This window comes from Aegilops tauschii, chromosome 6, assembly GCF_002575655.3.
Source record: "Aegilops tauschii subsp. strangulata cultivar AL8/78 chromosome 6, Aet v6.0, whole genome shotgun sequence".
In the NCBI taxonomy this organism is placed as follows: Eukaryota; Viridiplantae; Streptophyta; class Magnoliopsida; order Poales; family Poaceae; genus Aegilops; species Aegilops tauschii.
Genome location: NC_053040.3, coordinates 165,163,222 through 165,190,200, shown reverse-complemented (window position 1 = coordinate 165,190,200; position 26,979 = coordinate 165,163,222). Strand labels below are relative to the sequence as shown.

The window sequence follows — 26,979 nt, the reverse complement described above, 5'->3', positions numbered from 1 at the left end:
GTGATGTGGATGCTATTTTCTAGCAGCCCCCTACCCCTGAACGTCTGCACAAGCCTGGCGAAAGGTGCTCTTTTCATTCGAAGCATCCACAGAGCCTTTGTACCGTTGAAGTTGTAGATGTAGTTCAGATTCGCTATCCTCTCCTGATCCCGGATTAACATCGGACCATACCGGATAAGAGGTTTGTCATTCTGACGAACAACTCTCTTATGGACCAATAGGATCCAGGCCTGAACCATAGATATCAGCGTAGCTGCCTGAACTAGAAGCTTCGTCCGTTCATTCACAATCTAAGTGACATTCATGATGCGATCAACAATGGCGCAATCGACCCTAAATGCTCCTACCGAACGACCTAACAGAGGAGAGGGAGGGGTAGCTACCAGCTTCGGGTCAGGGGAGGCATGGCCGAGACGAGGATGGCCGGACGGAGTCGAAGAAGGATGAGAGAAGCAGCCGTCGCCGCCGGGGAGTCCTGATGCCGCCACCAACGCCGTCACCGCCGTCACAGCCACAGATCCGAGTCGTCGCCGCCGCCTGTATGAATAACAGAGGAGGGATTGTCCTAGAGCCAGGGGTGAGCGAGTAAAAAGGGTGGTGAGGGTATATTTCGCGTCATCCAGCCTCGGCCGATTTTCCCCTCCCGCCATCTCCGACCGGACCCCCCTGCACCGCGCCCTACGCCACGTCTTCGTTTTTCACCCGACTCGGCCTGGCTCGCTGGAAACGGCCGATTCGAGCCCTTCTTCCAGTGAGTCAGGCTCTGGGGTGCTTTAAGTCGGTGCCGATGCGAGTCAGGCCTGCTTGCTGGCAAGCAAACGACCCATTTTCATCCCACCCGTGTCTGGTTGGGCTGTACGCAGCCTATCAAACGTGTCCTAAATGTATGTGCGTATGTATAAGTATCTGCATTTGTATTGTGTTAAAAAACGAGAAATGTGGTTACTGGGCGTTAATCCTGGTAACCAAATCCCTGGTTATATCACAAACGTTGGTCATCTTTGGCAAGGGGAATTAAACTCATTAAGCTACGCATAAAGGACGGCCAACCAGCTATGCCATGTGGCGCAAGCTGGTTGGCCGCGGTGAGAAATCTTTTGGATTTTTTTTAATGAAGGTGTGGATTATTTTTAAAATATATTTATTTTAGATGGGATGAGAACCTTTGATATTTTTTAAATGAAGGGATATGCAAAGGCACTCGCTGGTAGGCTGCGGTGGTAAATTTTTCTTTACTTCTTTATAGATGTAGGCGAGATTTTTTTTGAGATGTTTTCTTAAACGAAGACTAGGATTCTATGTATTTTTTGAAGTAAAAACGTGCGCATAATTTTTTCTCGAGTGGCGCCACATGAATGCGCCCCAACCACTGGTTCCCTTTGAAGCCAGCTAGACGAGCGCCAACTCGACGTTCAACACTACTTCCGGTGGCCGTTCCGGCGGAGTGAAGACGCTGGACCGGCAAATCGGGCACGTCGCGTGCGAGCGCAGCCACCGGTCGATGCACTCGGTGTGGAACACGTGCAGGCACACCGGCATCCGCCGCACCGCCTCCCCCTTCTCCACCTCGCCGAGGCACACCGCGCACTCGGCGTCGCCCCCCGGGTGCTCGTAGCTCGGGACGAGAGCGGCTCGCAGGTGGTCGCGCTCGCGCCACATCACGGCCTGCTCAGGGTGGCGAAGCTGCTCGTTCGACGACACCTCCGTCTCTCGGCCGTCCTGCTGTTCAAGAGGGCGCGCTTCGGCGGACGCCGACGACAGCCACCGGGGCCAGGGCGGCCGGCTGAGCTCGGCGTAGAACTTGCAGCAGAGGATGAGGCTGACGGTAGTGCAGAACGCGGCGAACCCTGCGAACAAGATGGTGGCGCCGGAGTAGGGCCGCTTGACGAAGTGCACGACGGCGACCGGCGCGGTGACGAACCCGCTGGCGAAGATGGCATGCGCGCACGTGAAGTCGCTGCACCAGTCGTAGCAGGAGGCGCGCCTCCCCTGGACGGACATGCGCCTCCCCTAGTACGTACACTCCGCTTCAACTCTTGGATTGGTATGAACTAAACGGGGAGGAAAATAATTAACGTGTGAGAATCGACATAAATAGCAATTAAGCCGCTTCGACATCTCAGTGCTCGTCATTGTATTATGCGCGGCATAGCTGGGAGATGTAAACGATGAACTTACCCACGTTAATCGACATTGTTAAAGTTGGATCTAGTGATGTCGTTACTGTTGTTTTGTATGCGTTTTGTAGTTGTAGAATGCCCGACTAGTTGTCACAAGTGAAAATTTCGTTCACACTTCACGTCTTCCTTGCTTTGCTCCCGAGGGGCAAAAAAAAGATACTCGCCCTCTCCACCTCCCCCGTTGCATCGCCAGGCTCCTCTCTCCTCCACCCGGCTTTGACGGAGGTACGGAGTCGGGGGAGGGGTGGTGCGGATCTGGGTGGGTATAGTTGTAGTAGTAGTTTGGTTTCTGCTTGTAGTTAGGGTTGTTGAGTCATTGGCAATCCAGCCATGAATGTGGTGGTGACGATGCTTGAAATAAACCTCTTTCAAATCTATCTTCAATGTGATGATCTTCTTCTTCTTCTTGCGGCCGGTGCCGGATCTGGGAGGTACATCTTCATCGCCTTGCTTTAAAGCGTTCGACCTTTTGTTCCCCTTGTCGGATTAGGTTTTTCGAATCATCCAGCCGACTTTTGTTGGGGATGGACGCGGATCTATGTGTAGACCACTGTGTGGTGGCATTTAATTGTAATGCCCGAAGTAGTTGTCACAAGTGGAAATTTCGTTTAGACTCTACTAGGTCTTTCTTGTTTCGCTCCTGAGAAAAGAAAAAGAAAAAGGCTACTTGCCTTCTCCACCTCCCCCGTCGCATCGCCAGCCCCCCTCCCCCCCATCTAGACTTGACGGATTCGGGAGAGGGGTGGTGCGGATCTAGGAGTAGGTGTAGTTGTAGTAGTAATTTGGGGTTCTCCTCATAGCTAGGGTTGTTGAGTCATCCACCAGCACTCGAGCCATGGATGTGCTGCCGACGGTGCTCGGATATAAACCTCCTCCCAAGTCCATCTTCAATGCATATGATCTTCTTTTTGCGGTCGGCGCTGGGTCTAGAAGGTACATCTTCGCCGCCTTGCTTCAAGGTGTGTGATCCTTTGTTCCTCTTGTTGGATTAGGTTTTTTGAACCATCCAATTGGCTTTACTGAGGGTGGACGTATGTGAATCTACGCTTAGACCACCATGCGGTGGTGCTGGTGGCCCGGTCGGGCGTTTAAGCTGCGGCCAGGTTCATTGTGTGGCAGTGCAAAATACACCCCCCACCCCTCATGCGAGCTTGCACAGAGAGAGCAACGGTGGATTGACTTCGTCCGACTGGTTCCATGTTTAAGTTGATCCTAGTGTGAAGCGTCCAAGAGGTGTGGCCTTAGTGTCGAGGGTGAGAGGAGGAAGATCTCTTAATCTTCAATGATTTCCCTTCAATTTGACATATTTGTTCTTGTATTCTCATAAGTCCATATACACTTTGTACTCTTCACCGTAACTGAATCTTATTAATGTATCCTAAAAAAGTAGTTGTCACAAAACTTCTTTTTCTTTGGGGGAGTGAGCCTAGCTCAACTGATTGGGGGAGTTGATGTACAAACCTAACACCTGGGTTCGAATCCTCACAGAGGCGAATTTAGATTCCTATTTATTTTTAAGGACCAGGCTTTCCTGGTAGTCACGCATTTATTGAGGACTAGGCTCGATGCGTAACCGAGATTAAAAATCCTAGTACTCATACTTAAAAGGACGTATGCATTCCTAGTTGGTGCAGAGGCCGGGGAAGTGAAATTCTCCCCCAATTTTAAAGGCTAGAAACGGGAGAGCAGATGGACTGCTCCGACACGGGCGGACAGGCGATGGCACAGGCGACGCGGGCTGAAATTCTCCCCCAATTTTAAAGGCTAGAAACGGGAGAGCAGATCGACTGCTCCGACACGGGCGGATAGGCGATGGCACGGGCGACGCGGGCGACTCTCGCGGCCGTCGGCGTGTCTCGGGCGGCCGCCTCTGGCCTACCCAGCGGGCGAGTTGGCGGCAGGTTCTGGTCGCTCGTGGAGACTGACGACGAGGACGATGAGGACGGAGAGATCACCGGTGACTCGCCGGAGTTGTCTTCCCCAACACCTTCGGATGTGATCTGCGAAGCCTTCAACCCAGGCTATTCGGAGGAGGACGTGGCTACGATTGTTGATGCCGTGGTTCCAAGCGACGACCCGGCACGGCAAGGATTGCGATCTGAAGACAAGATCGAGCTGGTTCACCGGCGGACGACGCCGATCCGGCCATGGAAGGGTCCGATCCCCAAGGTATGTCTTGCGCCTATCACTTTATCTGATTTTTGGGTGCCGGATTCGTGGACAAGAGTTACTAGAAAGAAGAAGAGGAATGGTCGGGCGGCGGCCGTCGGGGCGGCCGAGATCCAAGCGGTCAGGCAAGCACGTTTGAATCAACTATTGGGCCAAGTTGGGCCTGCGGTTGATAGGGCCGGTGCGGAATCGGGCGTGACTGGGCGTGTGGCCCAGCATGCGATTCCCGTATCGGAGCCTACGTACGTGTTTTTTGAATCACCGAGTGACGATCGACTGGCTATTGGGACCGGTCCGCCTCCACCTACGGTTCGCCGTACCTTCACTCCCGGTTTTCCTGTGCTCGGGGTAGGGCGCGCCGCTAGGAGACTCTGCCCGCCGGGTGACGCCATGGCGGGGCGTGGAAATATGCCGCCATACAAGCAAGGGGCTGCGCCCCCGGCACCGGCTGCAACAAGAGCGACCGTGGCTCCGGCCCCGGGCCGGGCCGCTGTGAGACAGCCAGTGGTGGCGACTGGTCAAGCCGCCGGGCGGGGCGGCGACTCTGGCACCGGGCGAAGCGACGCCCAGGCAGCCGGGCGAGATGGTGCCTGATGGCAGCTGGAACTACGTCGATATTTCCCCGGAGAGGGAGGGATCATGTCGCACAACGACGGTGGCATTTCCCTCAGTTATGAAACCAAGGTATCGAACCAGTAGGAGAACCAAGCTACACAACGTAAACAACACCTGCACACAAACAACAACACCTCGCAACCCGACGAGTTAAAGGGGTTGTCAATCCCTTCCGGGGTACGGCGCCTCAAGATAGGCAAGCGGACATGAGGTAAATTGTAGTAGATTGATAGATTGAACGCCAAATAAAATAAATAAATATAAAACGTAGCAAGCTATTTTTGTATTTTTTGGTTTAATAGATCTAAATAAAAATGCAAAGTGTTGAGGATATAACCGTTGGAGTCACCCGCCCAGGAGGGGCCGGGTTACCCATGATGGTTACTACGCGAAGCCCAGTACCAAAGATGAAGACGGCGGGTCAATAACGGGCCCAAGACCCAGAGATGGCTTAAGGCCCGTAGCATTAGCCGCCGTTAGGGTAAAACTTGTAGTGCAAGGCAAGAATAGATAAGAGTCCGAGCCGGACACTCTTATGAGCCGGGCCAGGACTCTGAGAGCCGCTGGGCGTCAACCTCTCTATATAAAGGGGCGACCTGGCGGCGGTTTAGGGACAAGTAAGATCTCATCGAGAGCCAGGCATAGCAATCAAGCTCCCTGCTCATCGAAATCCTAATCAATACCACCTCAACAGGACGTAGGCTTTTACCTTCACCGTAAGGGGCCGAACCAGTATAACCCTCGCGTTCCTTGTCCCGCTTAACCCCTTTAAGCTTCCTAGTTGCGATGGCTCCACGACTAAGTCCTAGCTCGAGGACATCTGCCGTGACAATTCCACGACAGTGGGCGCCCACCGTGGGGCCAGCGCACGGTGGATTTGAGTTCTTGAAGGGCAGCTTCAAAGGGCTCAAGGGATACGTTGTGGGCCGGATGACCAAGAGTCGTCGCGGCAAGCTCTACATCGACGATGCAAATTGGGGCCCTGACGCCGGCTCAATTGAGTACAGGTACCGGGTCCCCTTCGGCGGAATTCATGTCTTCATTGGCAAGATTGGTGAGCCGGGCCCTGAGCCGGATCTCTGCGCCGATCTCATCGAGACGGCTCAGCGCGCACGACCCGCCCGGGCCCTACCTGCCTTGAAGCATGCTTTTGTGGGATGTATCCATGAAGGGCTCTCTGTAGGGTCTGGATCTGGTGATGAGACGGCCGCCGGCTCTGACGGCGAGTCGTCCACAGATGAGTCAAACTCGTTGTATCAACTTCAAGATGGCAGGCTCGGGGGCTGTTCCGATGGTGAGAGTATGCCGGACCCTTTTGAGCCGCCGAGCCGGGTCGGAATCTTCATGGCCGGTGCACAGCCTGTTCAAAACCCTGCCGCCGGATCAGGAAATCCGGTGCCCTCGCCGGCTCAGGTGCTGATGGATCTCACGGACAAGATGACGGCCCTGTTGACCGCCACGGTTGACCCAGCGGATCAAGCTCAGCATGACGCAGAGGTGGCGCAGTTAAAGTTAGATCTAGTGAAAGCCAAGGAGGATCTGGCGGCGGAAGGGATCAGGATGGCTGCGGAGAGGGCGGCTCTCGACGCCCAGACTCAATTGATTCAGGCACAGTCCTTCCGGCTCACGATGGATCAGAACGCGTCCAATGAGGTCATGAGAAGGAGGCATCAAAAGGCCCAATCTCGACTCCCTCCGGTCTACGATCCTCGAAACCTCTTCAACACGCCAGGTGTAGGGTCTAGTAACCCGCCGGGGGTCATAGTGCCCGGGGCCGGGACACCTATTCAGCCACAGGTGATGGGGCCTCCCCGGGTGAACCCTGCCCCGCCTTAGTATGTGCCAATACCACCGGGTCATTATGCTAACCTGCTGGAAAACATGGTTGCCGCGGCAGCGCGGTTGGCGGCTCTCCCAATTGACGGCGACTCTCCAACGGCTGTTGAAACCCGCCGGGTCAGAAAACTCCTTCAGACAGCGCTGGCGCAGCAAGAGGCGTACTCTTACAGCCGGGACAGAATCCATTCAACCCCTCGTCCAGGCCGGAGCCTGAGTTATAGCAGACACATGGTTTCAGTGACCGGCTCAAGTAATGTCCGACGCCATGACTTGCCCCCTGGCCATGGCCCGGCTCATAACGGAGCCTGTCACGTAACAGACCAAGACAGAGCGCGGCAAGAGGCGGAGCAGGTGCCTCAGTTGACGGCTTACCAGACACCCCCGGCTTATCCAACGACTTCCGCCGACGTGGGTATCCCTACAAGGACTGGAGGTGTCCCTTGTTTAGTGCCGGCTCTCCGCAATGAACGTCTACCCAAGGACTTCAAAGGGCCTAGGAAGGTGCCTAATTACACGGCTGATTTACAACCCGGAGCCTGGATCGAGAGTTACGAGATGGCCATGGAATTGCTGGAGGTTAGCGAAGCCGCGATGGCCAAGTACTTCACCATGATGTTGGATGGGACTGCCCGCACTTGGTTGAAAGGGCTGCCACCAAATTCCATCGGGTCTTGGGCTGAGTTGAAGGCCCGTTTCATACAAAACTTCAAGGATACCTGTAGGCAGTCTATGTCAATTGTGGATTTGACTAACTGTAAACAGCAGGAGGGCGAGTCTACGACACATTGGGTTCGCTGGGTCAAGGAGATAATACATTCATCTGATAAGATGGATGCCGGCTCTGCAGTCTTAATGTTGGAGCAGAATTGTCGCTTCTTGCCCCTGAAGATGAAACTCGGGCGGCTCAAGCGTGATTGTAATGATATGGGTACGCTGATGGCGGCTCTCGTCAAGTATGCCGATTCTGATAGTACCAAGGACCCCGCGTCGGATGATGAAAGGACAGGGAAGGGAAGGAAGAACGGCAATGGCAAGGGTCCTCAGCATAACCCGGTGAACCAAGGAGGTGGCAAGCGTAAGGCCGACGGCAGCCTAGAGTTCGTGGCCAACGCCAGCTCACAGGGTAATAACCAACGACGCAAGGGGAGGCCGCCTCCCCGAGCCGGCGGGTCAGGACCGACGCTGGAGCAGCTGTTGAATGAGCCTTGTCCAAGGCATGGCTCTAGGGAAAAGCCAGCTACTCATCTATGGAAGGATTGTGCAATCATGAAGGCCTTTAAGAATTCCAATGCCTTTAATGGCAACAATGGCCCGGGCGGCGACTCAGGCGCTGGCGGTTTTCATGGCCCGGGCAGCGGCTCAAACCCTAACCCTCAGAACGGTCAAGGGGGCTTTCACCAGCAGTCTGGCCAGGGTCATCAACAGCAGCAGGGGGGTTATCAGACCAATCCAAAGCAGCTTAATGGTGGACAGTACCACGTATTTACCACCAGTCTGTGTAAGCGAGATCAGAAGCTTCATAAGAGGGCTGTGAATGCTGTTGAGCCGGCGGTTCCACGCTATTTAAGATGGTCTGAGCAGCCTATTGTGTGGAGTAGGGAAGATCACCCTCCCCGGGTTGATAATCCGGGTCACTTGGCCCTGGTGGTGGCTCCTCGGGTGGGAGGATATAAGTTCACTAAGGTGCTCATGGATGGAGGCAGCAGCATCAACATCCTCTATTATGAGACCTTCCGTCGTATGGGGTTGATTGATAAGAACCTCAGCCAGTCCAATACTGTTTTCCATGGAGTGGTGCCTGGTAAGTCGGCTTATCCAGTTGGTAAGATCGAATTGGAAGTAGCCTTTGGAGACGAGTACAACTACAGGGTGGAAAAATTGACCTTTGAGGTGGTCAAGATAAGAAGTCCGTATCATGCCATATTCGGGCGGCCGGCTTACGCCAAGTTCATGGCACGGCCGTGTTACGTGTATTTGCAGCTCAAGATGCCGGGTCACAATGGGACCATGACGGTTCATGGCAGCCGGAAGGTGGCTTTGGAATGTGAGGAAGGCGATGCGGTTTATGCAGAATCTGTTTGCGCAACAGAGGAGTTGAAATTTTACAAAGACAATGTTGATCCAACAAATATGACCTCTCTGAAAAAGCCAACCATGGAGCATGAGCCGGCAATGAAATTTAAGTCGGCTGATGAGACTAAGCTTGTTGATTTCGTTCCAGGTGATTCATCTCAGCAGTTTAGGACCAGTGCCAATCTGGATCCAAAATAGGAAAGCGCGCTCATCGAGTTCATCCGTGAGAATAGGGACATTTTCGCATGGAAACCTTCTGACATGCCAGGTGTACCTAGAGAACTCGCTGAGCACACCCTCAATGTTGATCCGAAATTTAAGCCGGTCAGGCAGTTCCTTCGGAGGTTTAATGAGGAGAGGCGGAAAGCCATTGGTGAAGAGGTGGCCCGGCTCTTGGCGGCCGGCTTTATTGTTGAAGTCTTTCACCCGGAGTGGTTTGCTAACCCGGTGCTCGTGCTCAAGAAGAATGGCACCTGGCAGATGTGTGTGGACTACACGGACTTAAACAAGGCATGTCCGGCTGATCCTTTTGCCCTTCCCCGTATTGATCAAATCATTGATGCTACGGCGGGTTGCGAGCGCTTAAGTTTCTTGGATGCTTATTCTGGATCCCATCAGATTAAAATGGCAGTTAAGGACCAGGAGAAGACGGCGTTCATCACTCCCTTTGGAGCCTTCTGCTATGTGTCTATGCCTTTTGGACTCAAGAGTGCACAGGCGACTTATCAGCGTTGCGTGCAGAACTGTCTTCATAACCAGATTGGGCGCAATGTTCATGCCTATGTAGATGATACTGTGGTTAAGTCCAGGGGGAAGGAAACTTTGATAGATGATCTGAGGGAAACCTTTGATAATCTCCGGGTCTACAAGATGATGCTTAACCCGGCCAAGTGTGTTTTTGGTGTTCCTGCAGGCAAGCTCTTGGGTTTCTTGGTTTCTAACAGAGGCATTGAAGCTAACCCGGAGAAGATCAAGGCAATCACCTCTCTGGCTAAGCCGGCATGTATAAACGACGTCCAGCGCCTGGCGGGTCGTATTGCTGCTTTAAGCCGGTTTATAAGCCGTTTGGGGAGAAGGCCATGCCATTGTACCAGTTGATGAAGAAAACTGATGACTTTGTCTGGAATGATGCGGCTAATACTGCTTTTGAGGATTTGAAGAGACAGCTGGCAGAGCCCCCGGTCCTTGCTGCTCCGGTTGACAAGGAGCCTTTATTGCTGTATGTAGCTGCTAACACACGGGCCGTCAGTGTGGCTGTGGTGGTGGAGCGCAAGGAAGAGGGCAAGGAGCATCCGGTTCAGCGGCCGGTTTATTACGTCAGTGAAGTGCTCATCGAGTCCAAACAGCGGTATCCACATTGGCATAAGCTTGTTTATGGTGTGTTCATGGCAAGCCGGAAGCTTAAGCATTACTTCCAGGGTCACCCTATCACTGTGGTTAGTTCTGCTCCCCTTGGAGATATCATTCAAAACAGAGAAGCTACAGGGAGAGTGGCTAAGTGGGCTATAGAGATTGGGCCTCATGGTCTAAAATACGTGCCACGCACTGCTGTTAAATCTCAAGCTTTGGTGGATTTCATCAACGATTGGACAGAGCTACAAGTGCCCGAGGAAAAGCCAGATAATACATATTGGACTATTCACTTCGATGGGTCCAGGCAGTTGGAGGGCTCGGGGGCTGGAGTTGTATTGGCTTCCCCTAAAGGTGACAAGTTTCATTATGTGCTTGATGTTTCCTTGCACTAACAATGCGGTTGAGTACGAGGCCTTGCTCCATGGTCTTCGGATGGCTAAGGAGATGAGCTTGAGCCGGGTAAGGTGTTTCGGCGACTCAGACTTAGTGGCTCAACAAGTATCAGGCAAGTGGGACTCCAAGGACCCTCTCATGGCGGCTTATCGCCGTGAAGTTGATGCCATTGCTGGCCATTTTCAGGGTTACCAAGTAGAGCACATCGATTGCAAGAAGAACGAGGCGGCTGATGCATTAAGCCGGTTGTGCTCTCAGCGAAAACCGGTGCCGCCTAATACTTTCCTGGACATCTTGCATAACCCTTCTGTTAAGGTACCTACAGAGGAAGATTTGGCTGTCCCTGACCCGGAGGCACAGTTGGTGGCGGCTCCCCACATCACCCCGGACTGGACGGTGCCATACTTGGCTTACATGACCCGGGGAGATTTGCCTGAGGATGAAACTTTGGCCAGACAAATAACCCGGCGGTCTAAGTCAATGGTTGTTATCAATGGTGAGCTGCATCGCCGCAGTGTTACGGGAGCGTTTCAGTGTTGTGTCTCCCCTGAGGAAGGTCAAGAAATCTTGCGTGAGATTCATGAAGGGGATTGTGGCCATCATGCCGGCTCAAAATCCCTGGTGGCCAAAGCTTTTCGTCATGGTTTTTATTGGCTGATGGCTCATGCTGATGCGGAGGACTTGGTCAGTAAGTGCGATGGTTGCCAGAGGTTCTCGCGACGGGCTCATGTGCCGGCTCAGGAGCTGAGGATGATACCAATCACTTGGCCATTTGCGGTCTGGGGGCTTGATATGGTTGGGCCTTTTAAAAGGTCCAAAGACAAGAAGACCCACCTCTTGGTAGCAGTTGACAAATTCACAAAATGGGTTGAAGCAGAGCCAGTTAGCAAGTGTGATGCAGCCACGGCGGTTCAGTTCATGAAAAGGGTGATATTTCGTTTTGGTTTTCCGCACAGCATTATCACTGACAATGGGACCAATCTGTCTAAAGGCGCCATGGAGGAGTTTTGTCAACGTGAGCATATTCGACTTGATGTTTCATCAGTGGCTCACCCTCAATCCAATGGTCAAGCTGAGAGAGCCAATCAGGAGATTCTGAAAGGCATCAAGCCCCGGCTTTTAGTCCCTTTGCAACGGACGCCGGGTTGTTGGGTGGAGGAGTTACCCTCCGTGTTATGGAGCATCAATACTACTCCTAACAGGTCTACGGGTTACACGCCTTTCTTCATGGTTTATGGAGCGGAAGCAGTCCTCCCTAGTGACATCCGTCATGACTCGCCTAGAGTGGCGGCTTATGTTGAGGCGGATAATGAATAGGCGCGCCAAGATGCTCTTGACTTGTTGGACGAACAGCGTGATGTGGCAGCAGCTCGCTCAGCGATTTACCAACAAGACCTGCGCCGTTATCACAGTCGTCGGGTTAAGTCCCGGGTCTTCCACGAAGGTGATCTAGTGCTCCGGCTCATCCAAGATCAGACAGATGCACACAAGCTATCCCCGCCTTGGGAAGGACCCTTTGTGGTCAGCAAGAACTTGCACAACGGGTCATACTACCTTATTGACGTTCGGGAGCATAAAGATTCATGTAAGTCGGAGGAGGAGACCCGTCGGCCGTGGAACATAGCTCAGCTTCGGCCTTATTACACTTGAGCCACCGGCTCTCATAATGTACATATTTCTATAGCCATGTATATATTATGATAAGTAATAAAGCAGGACCTCTGTCCTTTTCTCCTCCAAAGGTACATGTGTTATTTCCATTGCAGCATTACATGGTCACTTGGAGGTGGATCCGGCTTACGGTCGTATTCGAATCTAGCCGTCAACAGTATGATCACCTGGGGGCTTCCTGTTCAAACATGGGTCGTATTCGAACCAAAGAGAACATAGCTGTCGATACCCACTTGATTGGCACACTGCCGAGCTCATCGGGGAGTTTTCTTGATCATATTTGAATCATAGCTTAACCCCCTTTGGGAACCGACGTGGATCGTATTCGAATCAGCGTCGTTAAACAATTCTTAAGGTCATTTGGGGGCTTCCTGTTCAAACATGGGTCGTATTCGAACCGAAGAGAACATAGTTGTCGATACCCACTTGATTGGCACACTGCCGAGCTCATCGGGGAGTTTTCTTGATCATATTTGAATCATAGCTTAACCCCCTTTGGGAACCGACGTGGATCGTATTCGAATCAGCGTCGTTAAACAATTCTTAAGGTCATTTGGGGGCTTCCTGTTCAAACATGGGTCGTATTCGAACCGAAGAGAACATAGCTGTCGGTACCCTCTTGATTGGCATCGCCAAACCCACTGGGGGCTATATGGTCGCATTCGAATCTTAGCATAACCCCTTTGGGATGGGTCTCTGGTCGTATTCGAACCGGAAGCCCCTAAGTTTTTTCTGATTTACGACAAGTTCTTCTGATTGTCTCAATAAGTGTGCACGGCGGTTCTCACTCCGCCGGCTTAACTTTGATTCACAGTGTGGGTCACACACAGTGAGCATTATCAAAATTGGTAAACCGGAGTGGAGGCACCAACCTCATTATCCGGGTTACATAAGCCGCCTAGAGACTATGATTCTCGGTACGGGTTATGTAAACTGGAAGTATACTTGAAGGCCTGTAAGTATGCTATTATGCTGACTTAGATTCATATTCCGGGTTATATGTATGAGACTATGATTCTCAGTGCGGTAAGCCGCCTAGAGACTTGACTTGTTTTCTATGCAGGATGGCTAAAAACAGTTATTCAAGCTTAAGGAGAATAAATGATCCATTATGACCCGGAGGAATATAAGGAAGCAACTTCCATGGAGTTAAGCATTCAACAGGTGTACGATGACATGACAAAGTTAAAATGTTGATCCTATTCTATTACAAGACTCCCCGAGTCCAAAAGATGAGGCATTGTTTTAAGATGTAGTCATGAGCCGCCTACAAGTCAAGATGCTTGTCGAGTTGAAACTTCCGGCTCATCCCTCTCCGCACCTCCGGCTCCTCCTATGACCTGGAAGGTTGACGATTTCCAGTCAATGCCGCTCAGAGCTTCAAATTGAGCCTCCTCGTCAATTAACCCGGCCGGGTTAATGTCTGGGGCAAAGGTGTGCTTACGAGTCGGCGGGACCAAGCTGATGGCTTCATAACGCGGAGTGGGGATCCTCTGATTTTCTGCGTCGTAGCCCGGCTGGTACTTGGTCAGATCGGTGTCATTCCCAATAAGGGTGGCCACCGGACGCACGATCTTCACGCAGGCAGCAAAATCTTTTTGATCGAAGGGGGTGCCGTCTTCCTTCAGGCTGGGGTAACCAAGTGCAATATCAGCCGGGTCTAGCTCTGGAAGGAAAGCCTTGGCCCGGCTCAGAGCAGCTATGGCTCCGGCTCTTGCAGAGGCCCGTCGCAGCTCTTGGACACGTTGAGGAAGAACGGCAAGCCGGCGAAGCACTTCTGCCAGATGAGTCGGAACCTCATTGGATAGGGCCACCACGGCCAAAGCGCGCTGTGACCCGGTGTAGAGTTGCTCCACCAGGGTGTACACGGCCTTCAGCTTGGTCAACACGTTCTGATTGAGGTTGGCGCTTCTTGGACCTGTTTAACAAGGTAAGGTAAGCCGTATCAAGGATGGGGTTATGGGACATAAAGACTGTAAACTTGCTCAAAGCCGGCAGAAGGACTTACCGAAGATTGCGGCGACCATTTGTGACACATGGCGTTTTAAGCCGGAAAGTTCGGCGGTTCTCTCCGTCAGAGTCTTCTCCGCCTGTTCGGCCCGGCTTACAAGAGCAGCCTTCTCTTCGGCCCAAGTCTTCCTTTCAGCTTCAAACTTTTTCTTCAGCATCTCTTGAGCCGCAATGCTGGATTCAAATTTGGCGTTGGCCTTCCGGGTCTCAGTTTCCTGAGTCTTCAGGCGGTTCTTCAGATCAGAGATATCAGCCTCAAACTTCTTGCAAGCAGCCTGTACAATTTCCGGGTTATAGTATGAATAATTATTATGCAATTTTAAAAGTCCCAAGCACTTTCCAAGCAAAGACACTTGGCACTTGGGGGCTAATGCATGTTGAAAGTTTCTATCTACAAAATTACCGGTTCATGAGAGTAAGCCAGAAATTAAGTCTACAACATATTCTATCATAAGCCGTAGACTTGGGGGCTAGAGTATGGTAAAGATGATTATACAGTAAACAATAGAGTGGTACCTCAGACTTCTGCTGTATCTGTTTCACCATGTCAATCTCCAAGTCCCGGCTGCTGTGCACTTGATTGACATAGCCGGAGATGATCTCTCCAATGCTCAGGTTGGCGTAGTTGGTGATGTCCAGCTTGGCTCGGTGGCGCTCTAGCAATTCTTCCTTCGCAGAGCACTTAGCCAGCGCAGTGGGACTCCCCGGCTCGACAAACTCCGTTCGGGTGATTACCATGTCCGGGTCATCGGCCGGCTGAGCCGGGCTGGAGATATCCGGGTTGGTGGAAGTCTCCATGGCTGGCTCATCAGTTGGAGTGGTGGCTTCAGGAGCAGAGGCAGCTGGCGGCTCTTGAGCTGAAACCTCCGGCTCAGGCAAGACCGGCTCTTCGAGCGGCTTATTCTTCTTTGCTCTTTTACTGAGCTTTGCTTGAGCACTGAAAGGACACAAGGTTAGTACAAAAGTATGAGTAAAGATAAGCACAACAAGAGATGATCATCCTTACCCGGGTACGGTCTTGAAAGCCGGCAGGTTCGATTGCATAGAGTCGCCAGAGGAGGGTGAAGTTTCCTGATAATTCGAATCAGAAGAATTGAGCGGTTGACGTATAACACCCGCCAAAGGATGAAAAGGATATAAGTTGGAGATAACCTCGGTCCGGCGCTTCCTTGACACCTCAGGTAAACCGGAGGAGAGGTCAGCATCCTTGTTGGTCCGGGTGTGCCGCCGGCTCTCATGAATCTGTTGCTTCAAAAGAAATTGAGGATCTTGATAAGCTAAAGGATGTGAAAATCTTACTTTCCGGGTTACTCTTCGGACTTTCAGCCTTGGCAAGGGTTCCGAGTCGGAGGAAAGTGTCATTACCTCTTCAGTCACCGGGTTACTTGCTCCGGTGTCATCCTGCTGATGAACAGTATTGATAAGGTGGACAGAAATGAACAAGAAACAAAACAAGAGCTTACAGGTTCATGGGTTACCTCTGACTCAGAGCTGTCACTTAGCTGAAGCAGCTCTGAGGCAGTAGGCTTGCTTCCCTTCTTGCGGGGAGCGGCTCTCCTGGCGGCTTTCTTAGCCTTCCTGGCCTTCTTGGCCGCCTCATGGTCATACTTGACCTTCCAGAATTTATCATCAGCCTGAAAAATACAATGAAGATTTCTTAAGGTTCAGATGAAAACTATCTAAAGGAGAAAATATGATGTTCAGATCAGCGGCTTACCGCCGGGGCCGGGTTGGTCTTGCAGAAGGGGCTTAAGCCGGTCTTCCCGCAGTCTGCCAAGCTCTCGTTCAAGAGGGCCTTGGTCATGTCTTCAACAACGTCTTGAGGAAGATCGTTGCGGCTGTGTCGCAGGGGGGCATCTTTCCGGCCTGTGTAATCACACATTAAGCCGGGGCGGCGGCTTAAGGGGATCACCCGCCACGAGATCCAGACCCGGACCAGATCAATGCCATTGAGGCCATTTCCCAGGAGAGCCTTGATTTTGTTGATGGTGGGGATCAGAGGTTGACGCTCGGCTTGAGTCAGCTTATCCGGCAGCGAGTGATTTGGTTCCAGACGCAAGGGACGAAAGCCGGGCAGCGGGCTCTCGTCAGCCAGCGAAGTGTCCTGGCAGTAGAACCACGTCTGGTTCCAGTCCTTTGGATGGCTGGGCGGCTCAGCGTAAGGAAAGAGGCAGTCTCTCCGGCGTTGAATGGAGATTCCACCAAGTTCCAGGCTCGGTCCATTGGCGCACTCATTCTGGCGGTTCAAATAGAATAGCTCTCTAAAGAGCAGAAGGCTGGGCTCTTCTCCAAGGTAGACTTCGCAGAATACTTGGAAGTTGCATATATTCGACACCGAATTGGGTCCTATGTCTTGTGGCCGCAGATCAAAGAAATTCAGCACATCCCTAAAGAACTTTGAGCCGGGCGGTGCGAAGCCCCGGCTCATGTGATCCGCAAATATTACCACTTCACCATCCTTTGGTTGCGGTCTCTCCTTTGACGGGTCAGGGGCACGGTAAGACATGACATCCTTTTTGGGCAGGTAGCCCGTCTTCACAAAATCCGCTAAGGTTTCATCAGTGACGTTGGACCTCAGCCAGTTGCACGTGATGGGTGCTTTGGGAGCTTTGGGAGGCATGGTGAAGGACGGAAGCCTATGATAAAAGGACATGTCCGGTTTAATTATAAGCCGGAGGAGGTTTACAGTTCAATGTTTAAAATGGCGGCTTATGAAGGGGCCTAATGACATATGGCTAAGTGCATCGGGCTATCTAAGCCGCTGCAGGTAGCGAGAGTAATTCAAATTGTCTACAGCTTTATCATAAATGAGCCGGCAAATTTTACGGCGTGTGGCTTCTTTTGAGCCGGAAACATAAGCCGCCATAGCTCAGCAGGGGCAATTTTTCACTAAGTGTGGTAAAAGCAGGTTTCGCAGATCGCATTAATTATTCTGGATCAAACCGTTGGCTAAAAGGAAAAAGTTTTTAGACCTAGCACAGACACAGGAAAAGTTTGAGGGTTTGAACGGAGCCTTTTTTGCAAAGAAAGGGGATCTATGTACATTGGGAATGGGAGTGAAACAGCTAACGCAGCAGCTTTGTGCAGTCTAAGATCGAGGAAAGGTGGTAATAATGAAATCTACCAAGGGCTCGCGATGAACGGCGACGAACACGGGAAGAACAGCAAGAACCCTAATGTGGATCTATTCTATGGAGTAACAGGGACTTACGGGTGCTGGAGAGTTGCGGAGATCGCCGCCGTTTATCTGGTCACGTCAGGTTGATGCAGCGGCCGGAGTTGGTGAAGACAAGAAGACCCGCGGCGGCGGCGGCGGTGGAGCTCGAGCACAGCACAGTGGCGAGAGGGAGAAGAAGATGGAGGTGGCGAAGTGACTGGAGGCTCATCGGGCCGGGCTATTTATAAGTCGAGGCTCATAAGTGGGCGCGAGAAACAAGGAGGTCATGGCGTGATTATCTCACCACAAAGGCGCCTCGATTTTCAGGATGACCATTAAAGATAAGATCCGTTGGAGATGCGACAGAATAAAAAATTAACTTAATGGAAGATGACGTCACGGCGGGTTACCCGGAATCCAGAAGATGACGTCACGGCGGGTTACAGCCTTCACACAATTGTAAGCCGGAAGATTTTCTATCGAAAGGATTAAAGATTGACATGAGCCGGCTCAAATCAATCTGGGGCCTAATGTTGAGGATATAACCGTTGGAGTCACCCGCCCAGGAGGGGCCGGGTTACCCATGATGGTTACTACGCGAAGCCCAGTACCAAAGATGAAGACGGCGGGTCAATAACGGGCCCAAGACCCGGAGATGGCTTAAGGCCCGTAGCATTAGCCGCCGTTAGGGTAAAACTTGTAGTGCAGGGCAAGAATAGATAAGAGTCCGAGCCGGACACTCTTATGAGCCGGGCCAGGACTCTGAGAGCCGCTGGGCGTCAACCTCTCTATATAAAGGGGCGACCCGGCGGCGGTTTAGGGACAAGTAAGATCTCGTCGAGAGCCAGACATAGGAATCAAGCTCCCTGCTCATCGAAATCCTAATCAGTACCACCTCAACTGGACGTAGGCTTTTACCTTCACCGTAAGGGGCCAAACCAGTATAACCCTCGCGTTCCTTGTCCCGTTTAACCCCTTTAAGTTTCCTAGTTGCGATGGCTCCACGACTAAGTCCTAGCTCGAGGACATCTGCCGTGACAATTCCACGACACAAAGGAAAACTAGATCGCAAGGTAAACATATGAGAAAGAAGACCCGGGGGCCGTAGGTTTCACTAGTGGCTTGTCTCGAGAAAAATAGCAAATGGTGGGTAAACAAATTACTGTTGGGCAATTGATAGAACTTCAAATAATTATGATGATATCCAGGCAATGATCATTACATAGGCATCATCTCCAAGATTAGTAGACCGACTCCTGCCTGCCTGCATCTACTACTATTACTCCATACATCGACCGCTATCCAGCATGCATCTAGTGTATTAAGTTCATGGAAAAATGGAGTAATGCAATAAGAAGGATGACATGATGTAGACAAGATCCGTTTATCTATATGGCGGTAGATATAGATCTCGTCTTTTTATCCTTAGTAGCAACGATACATACGTGTCGTTTCCCTTTTATCACTGGGATCGAGCACCGTAAGATCTAATCCACTACCCGGCACCTCTTCCCATTGCAAGATAAATAGATCAAGTTGGCCAAACAAAACCCAAATATCGGAGAAGAAATACGAGGCTATAAGAGATCATGCATATAAGATATCAAATAAACTCAAATAACTTTCATGGATATAAAAAGATATGACTAATCATAAACTCGAAGTTCATCAGATCCCAACAAACACACCGCAAAAGAGTTACATCAAATGGATCTCCAAGAGACCATTGTATTGAGAATTCAGCGAGAGAGAGGGAAAGCCATCTAGATACTAACTACGGACCCGAAGGTCTACAAGGAACTACTCACGCATCATCGGAGAGGCACCAATGGAAGTGGTGAACCCCTCCGTGATGGTGTCTAGATTGGATCTGGTGGTTCTGGACTCTGCGGCGGCTGGATGAATATTTCAACGACTCCCCTAGGGTTTCTGGAATATTTGGGTATTTATAGAGCAAAGAGGCGGTCCGGGGGGCACCCGAGGTGGGAACAACCCACCAGGGCGCGCCTGGGCTTCCTGGCGCGCACTAGTGGGTTGTGCCCCCCTCGGGTCACCCCAGGTGCAATCAGGGCCCATTGCCTTCCTTCTGGCCCATAAAAATCATCATGGAGTTTCGTGGCATTTGGACTTCATTTGATATTGATTTTCTGTGATGTAAAAAAGATGGAAAAAATAGCAACTGGCACTTGGCACTATGTCAATAGGTTAGTACAAAAAAATGATATAAAATGATTATTAAACATCCAAGATTGATAATAAAACAACATGGAACAATCAAAAATTATTGGTACGTTGGAGACGTATCAGCATACCCAAGCTTAACTCCTACTCGTCCTCGAGTAGGTAAGTGATAAAAATAGAATTTTTGATGTGGAGTGCTGTTCATCATGTCATATCATATTCTTTTCTTTATAACATGGACATTTGGACTTTATGTGATTCAAAGCAATAGTCTAGTTTTGACATAATAATTTAGATACTCAAGCATACCAACAAGCAACCATGTCTTTCAAAATATGGATGCTAAAATAAGTTATCCCGAGCCCATCATGCTCAAACATTAATCCATTCATGAAACACACTGTAATATTAACTACAGCCAATACTGGAGCACGATCATATTGCCTCCTAGTTGGTGCTTTTTATGAGAGAAGATGGAGACTCAAATTTCAAAATAAAAATTGCATAAAGTAAGAGAAAGGCCCTTCGCAGAGGGAAGTAGGGATTTGTAGAGGTGCCAGAGCTCAAAACGAAAAATTAGAGATAAAAACATTTTGGGAGGTGTATCCATCCCACCAACGAAAATGACTTAGAGTTCCCAACACTTTCCATGCTAGATATGCCATAGGCGGTTCCCAAACAAAAAGTAAAGTTTATTCCTTTTTCCACCATTCTTTCACTTTCCATGGCTAACCGTATCCACGGGTGCCCTCCATACCAACACTTTCCAAGGAATTTATTATTTGACAACATAAAGTAAATTCATTTTTGCATTTCGGGACTGGGCATCCCTAAGACCTTTTCCTTACTCTCGTGCAATGACAAGTGAATAAACACTCATCTTGAGAATAACACATCCAGCATGGAAAATATTAGCCACCCGTTACCGTTCTGCGAGCAAAACAAACACACAAAAGAGAAGTTTATTTTGAAAATTAGAGATGGCACATGCAAATTTGCTTAGAACGATAAAAGAATACCGCATATAGGTAGATATAGTGGACTCATGTGGCAAAACTGGTTTAAAGGATTTTGGATGCACAAGTAGAGGTCATACTTAGTGCAAAATGAAGGCTAGACAAAGATTGGGAAGCGACCAACCAAGAAACGAATAATCTCATAAGCAAGCATTAAGCATGATTAGCATAGGATATAATTTTCATTGCATGATTATTGACTTTCGTGCATGCATAGGGAATCACAAACCTTAACACCAATATTCTTACTAGAGCACAATTACTCATCAACATAACTCACATATCTCGTCATCATATCTCAAAACTATTACTAAGAATCAAGTTTATTTGGTCCAATGATCTTCATGACATTTTTCTTTTTCTTCATCCTTCTTGGATATCTATCACTTTGGGACTAATTTTCATGTGTTGCTTTTCATAAGCTCAAACAAATATAAGTGAAGATCATGAGCATAACAAATTTTCTTTCTTTCAAAATAATTTAAGTAAGGCAAGAGAGAATTTCTTCAAAATTTTACTAACTCTCAAATAAATCTAAGTGAAGCAAGAGAGCATTTCTTAAAAAAAACACGCCATGCTCAAAAAGATATAAGTGAAGCACTAGAGCAAGTCCTAGCTCATAAAATATTTAAGTGAAGCATAGAGAGCAATTCTAACAAGTCATGATAATTTTGGTTATCTCAAATAGGTGTGTCCAGCAAGGATTGATGACTTAAAACACAAAATAAAACAAGCAAAGACACATATCATACAAGACGCTCCAAGCAAAACACATATCATGTGACGAATAAAATATAGCCTTGAGTAAAATACCGATAGTTGTTGGAAGAAAGCGGGGATGCCACTCGGGGGCATCCCCAAGCTTAGTTGGTTGCTCATTCTTGGATAATAGCTTGGGATGCCGGGGCATACCCAAGCTTAGGCTCTTACATCCTTCCTTCATCCATTGTAAGATAACCCAAAACTTGAAAACTTCAATCACACAAAACTCAACAAAACCTTCGTGAGATCCGTTAGTGTAAGAAAAATAAACCACTACTATAAGTGTTGTATCAAACCAATTCTTATTTTGTTTTTGTATTATATCTACTGTATTCCAATTTTTCTATGGCAAAAACTCATCAAAGAAAACCATAGAGCCATCAAAATAAGCACACAACACAAAGAAAACAGAATCTGTCAAAACAGAACAATATGTAGCAATATGATTTGTTCGAATACTTCTGGAACTCCAAAAATTCTGAAAAACTAGGACAAGCTGGATAATTTGTATATTGATCTTCGTAAAAAACAATTAGCATTTTATCACGTTCTGGTGAATTTTAACAATTATTTTCATGAGCACAAAGTTTCTGTCTTTTTCAGCAAGATCAAACAACTATCACCCAAGAAGATCCTATTGGTTCTACTTGGCACAAACACTAATTAAAACACAAAAAACACAATCATAAAATTAGCATAATTGTGCTAACACTCAAGAACAGAAAACAAAAAGCAAAAATAAATTTTATTCATTGGGTTGCCTCCCAACAAGCGCTATAGTTTTACGCCCTTAGCTAGGCATAAAGCAAGGATCTAAGTTTTGTCATCCTTCTTCTTCTTAATTTTCTTGGGGGTGTTTTTATCAGGAGGTTTTCTAAACACAACATAAAACATATTGTCATTAGAAACTTTAGCATTCCTTAGTTGATTTTCATCATAACCCCTTTGATTTCCCGCTACAATCCAAGAATAGTGTTGATTAACATTATTGAAAACCTGTTGGATTATATCTAGAACGGGGACCTCCTTTTTAAGATTCTCATCAAAGAACCTATTATCCCCAAGCAAATGCCTTAGTGCATAGTCACTATTGTAAAGAATTTCATCAATCACGGGTTTTTCACGATTCATACCATAAAGGTCAAAGATTTCCCTAGCTTCCCAAATTATGTAGTCAAACTCGTTCATGAGAACGAGAGTGGCCAACTTTTTGGCTCTAGGATTCTTTATTTCGGGAAGCTCAAAAAACAATCTTTGCAAAGTAGGATGAGTGCGGATAAATTTACTTTCAAGTTTCAGAACTAGTGCTGAAATAGCATCCGCATAAGATCTAGTAGTTTTAAGTATAGGAGCATCATCAAGGCTTAGATTCCCAACACAATTGAAAATTTCTTGGATACGTTCTTTTCCCATAACGTTCCCTTGCCCCAAGATAAAAGTTTTGGCATCCAGATTGCTTGTACGTCCAATCTTAGGAGTCAGGCCATCATCTGTTGGCGCCATACCGAAATCACTCATGATTGTAAGCAAAGGATAGATCTGACCAGAAAACGGGGAACAGAAAAAGAGAGGCGAATAAAATGGCAAATTTTTGTGAAGTGGGGGAGAGGAAAACGAGAGGCAAATGGCAAATAATGTAAATTGCAAGGAGATGAGATTTGTGATTAGGAACCTGGTTATGTTGAAGATCCTCCCCGGCAACAGCGCCAGAAATTCTCCTTGATGGCAGTTGGAACTACGTCGGTATTTCCCCGGAGAGGGAGGGATGATGTAGCACAACGACGGTAGGTATTTCCCTCAGTTATGAAACCAAGATATCGAACCAGTAGGAGAACCAAGCAACACAACGTAAACAACACCTGCTCACAAACAACAACACCTCGCAACCCGACGAGTTAAAGGGGTTGTCAATCCCTTCCGGGGTACGGCGCCTCAAGATAGGCAAGCGGACGTGAGGTAAATTGTAGTAGATTGATAGATCGAATGCCAAATAAAATAAATAAAGATAAAACACAGCAAGGTATTTTTGTATTTTTTGGTTTAATAGATCTAAATAACAATGCAAAGGAAAAGTAGATCGCAAGGCAAATATATGAGAAAGAAGACCCGGGGGCTGTAGGTTTCACTAGTGGCTTCTCTCTCGAAAAATAGCAAATGGTAGGTAAACAAATTACTGTTGGGCAATTGATAGAACTTCAAATAATTATGATGATATCCAGGCAATGATCATTACATAAGCACCACGTCCAAGATTAGTAGACCGACTCCTGCCTGCATCTACTACTATTACTCCACACATCGACCGCTATCCAGCATGCATCTAGTGTATTAAGTTCATGGAAAAACGGTGTAATGCAATAAGAACAATGGCATGATGTAGACAAGATCTGTTTATCTATATGGCGGTAGATATAGATCTCCTCTTTTTATCCTTAGTAGCAACGATACATATGTGTCGTTTCCCTTTCTGTCACCGGGATCGAGCATCGTAAGATCGAACCCACTACCAGGCACCTCTTCCCATTGCAAGATAAATAGATCAAGTTGGCCAAACAAAACCCAAATATCGGAGAAGAAATACGAGGCTATAAGACATCATGCATATAAGAGATCAAAGAAACTCAAATAACTTTCATGATATAAAAAGATATGACTGATCATAAACTCGAAGTTCATCAGATCCCAACAAACACACCGCAAAAGAGTTACATCATATGGATCTCCAAGAGACCATTGTATTGATAATCCAGCGAGAGAGAGAGAGAGAGAGAGAGAGAAAGCCATCTAGCTACTAACTACGGACCCGAAGGTCTACAAGGAACTACTCACGCATCATCGGAGAGGCACCAATGGAAGTGGTGAACCTCTCCGTGATGGTGTCTACATTGGATCTGGTGGTTCTGGACTCTGCGGCGGCTGGATGAATATTTCGACGACTCCCCTAGGGTTTCTGGAATATTTGGGTATTTATAGAGCAAAGAGGCGGTCCGGGGAGCACCCGAAGTTGGCACAACCCACCAGGGCACGCCTCGGCCTCCTGGCGTGCCCTGGTGGGTTGTGCCCCCCTGGGGGCACCCCCTAGGTGCAACCAGGGCCCATTGCCTTCCTTCTGGAACATAAAAAATCATCGTGGAGTTTCGTGGCATTTGGACTTCGTTTGATATTGATTTCCTGCGATGTAAAAAACATGGAAAAAACAGCAACTGGCACTTGGCACTATGTCAATAGGTTAGTACCAAAAAATGATATAAAATGACTATAGTATGATTATAAAACATCCAAGATTGATAATAAAACAGCATGGAACAATCAAAAATTATAGATACGTTGGAGACGTATCAGTGCCTAGGTCGCAGGACGGGGAGGTGCCTCGGTTGCCCCTGTTGCCGGGCGGGGCGGTGCCCCTGTCGCCGGGTGATACGTCTCCAACGTATCTATAATTTTTGATTGTTCCATGCTATATTATATTCTGTTTTGGATGTTTAACGGGCTTTATTATACACTTTTATATCATTTTTGGGACTAACCTATTAACCGGAGGCCCAGCCCAAATTGCTGTTTTTTTGCCTATTTCAGTGATTCGCAGAAAAAGAATATCAAACGGAGTCCAAACGGAATGAAACCTTCGGGAACGTGATTTCGGAACGAACGTGATCCAGAGGACTTGGACCCTACGTCAAGAAAGCAACCAGGAGAGCACAAGGCAGGGGGGCGCGCCTACCCCCCTGGGCGCGCCCTCCACCCTCATGGGGCCCACGTTGCTCCACCGACGTACTTCTTCCTCCTATATATACCTACGTACCCCCAAACCAACAGAAGCATCCACGAAAACCTAATTCCACCGCCGCAACCTTCTGTACCTGTGAGATCCCATCTTGGGGCCTTTTCCGGCGTCCTGCCGGAGGGGGCATCGATCACGGAGGGCTTCTACATCAACACCATAGCCTCTTCGATGATGTGTGAGTAGTTTACCTCAGACCTTTGGGTCCATAGTTATTAGCTAGATGGCTTCTTCTCTCTCTCTTTGGATCTCAATACAAAGTTCTCCATGATTCTCGTGGAGATCTATTCGATGTAATCTTCTTTTCCGGTGTGTTTGTTGAGACCGATGAATTGTGGGTCTATGATCAAGTTTATCTATGAACAATATTTGAATCTCCTCTGAATTCTTTTATGTATGATTGGATATCTTTGCAAGTCTCTTCGAATTATCAGTTTGGTTTGGCCTACTAGATTGATCTTTCTTGCAATGGGAGAAGTGCTTAGCTTTGGGTTCAATCTTGCAGTGTCCTTTCCCAGTGACAGCAGGGGCAGCAAGGCACGTATTGTATTGTTGCCATCGAGGATAAAAAGATGGGGTTTATATCATATTGCATGAGTTTATCCCTCTACATCATGTCATCTTGCTTAAAGCGTTACTCCGTTCTTATGAACTTAATACTCTAGATGCATGCTGGATAGCGGTCGATGTGTGAAGTATTGCTCAACAGTAATTTGTTCACCCACCGTAATACTTATGCTCTTGAGAGAAGCCACTAGTGAAACCTATGGCCCCAGGGTCTATTTTCCATCATATTAATCTTCCAACACTTAGCTATTTTTATTGCCTTTTATTTTACTTTGCATCTTTATTATAAAAATACCAAAAATATTGTTTTATCATATCTATCAGATCTCACTCTCGTAAGTGACCGTTGAGGGATTGGCAACCCCTTTATCGCGTTGGTTGCGAGGTTCTTATTTGTTTGTGTAGGTGCGAGGGACTCGTGCGTGGTCTCCTACTGGATTGATACCTTGGTTCTCAAAAACTGAGGGAAATACTTATGCTACTTTACTGCATCACCCTTTCCTCTTCAAGGGAAAACCAACGCAGTGCTCAAGAGGTAGCAAGAAGGATTTCTGGCGCCGTTGCCGGGGAGATTCACGCCAAGTCAAGTCAAGTCAAGACATACCAAGTATCCATCACAAACTCTTATCCCTCGCATTACATTATTTGCCATTTGCTTCTCGTTTTCCTCTCCCTCACTTCACCTTTGCCGTTTTATTCGCCCTCCTTCCGTTCGATCTTGTGTTACCATGTGCCTTCTTTTTGCTTGCATCTTCGCTTGCTAAAAGCTTATGGATCCTCATTCCCTTGCTAATCTTTTTAAGAGATCTAATTATTATGAACCAATTTCTAGTGATTTGAGTGCACTAGATTATATTTATGAGGTTTTGCTTGAAATTCGTGAATCTGGAAATTGTGATGAAGAAATTTATGAAGAGGTTCACGATAGCTCCTTGAATAAAAAGCATGATTATGATGATTTTACTATAAATTCTCTTGATGTCAATTGTTCTAATAATATGCAAAACCCTAAGCTTGGGGATGCTAGTTTTGCTATGTCTACTACTTGTTGAAATGATCACGATTGGGGTGATTCTTCTTATGATCTTGAAAATTTATTCAAGCCCCATGATGAATATGAGATTGATAATAGTGTTTGCAATAATATTGAAAGTGGGTTTGGAAGAGTGCCAACTTTAGATCCCACATATTTGGAGAATGTTCAATCTTATG

At 48.3% G+C, this 26,979-nt stretch overlaps 1 protein-coding gene across 1 annotated transcript; it reads right to left on the bottom strand.

Annotated features, from left to right (window-relative positions):
• Positions 1-1,389: 1,389 nt before the first annotated feature.
• Positions 1,390-2,001, bottom strand: LOC109754613 (uncharacterized). The gene has a single exon (XM_020313530.1). It carries the CDS (start codon positions 1,999-2,001, stop codon positions 1,390-1,392), a length of 612 nt encoding a protein of 203 aa, XP_020169119.1.
• Positions 2,002-26,979: the final 24,978 nt, after the last annotated feature.

Coding starts and splice junctions, on each gene's coding strand:
- LOC109754613 (XM_020313530.1), bottom strand. CDS start 2,001: ATGTCCGTCCAGGGGAGGCGCGCCTCCTGCTACGACTGGTGCAGCGAC.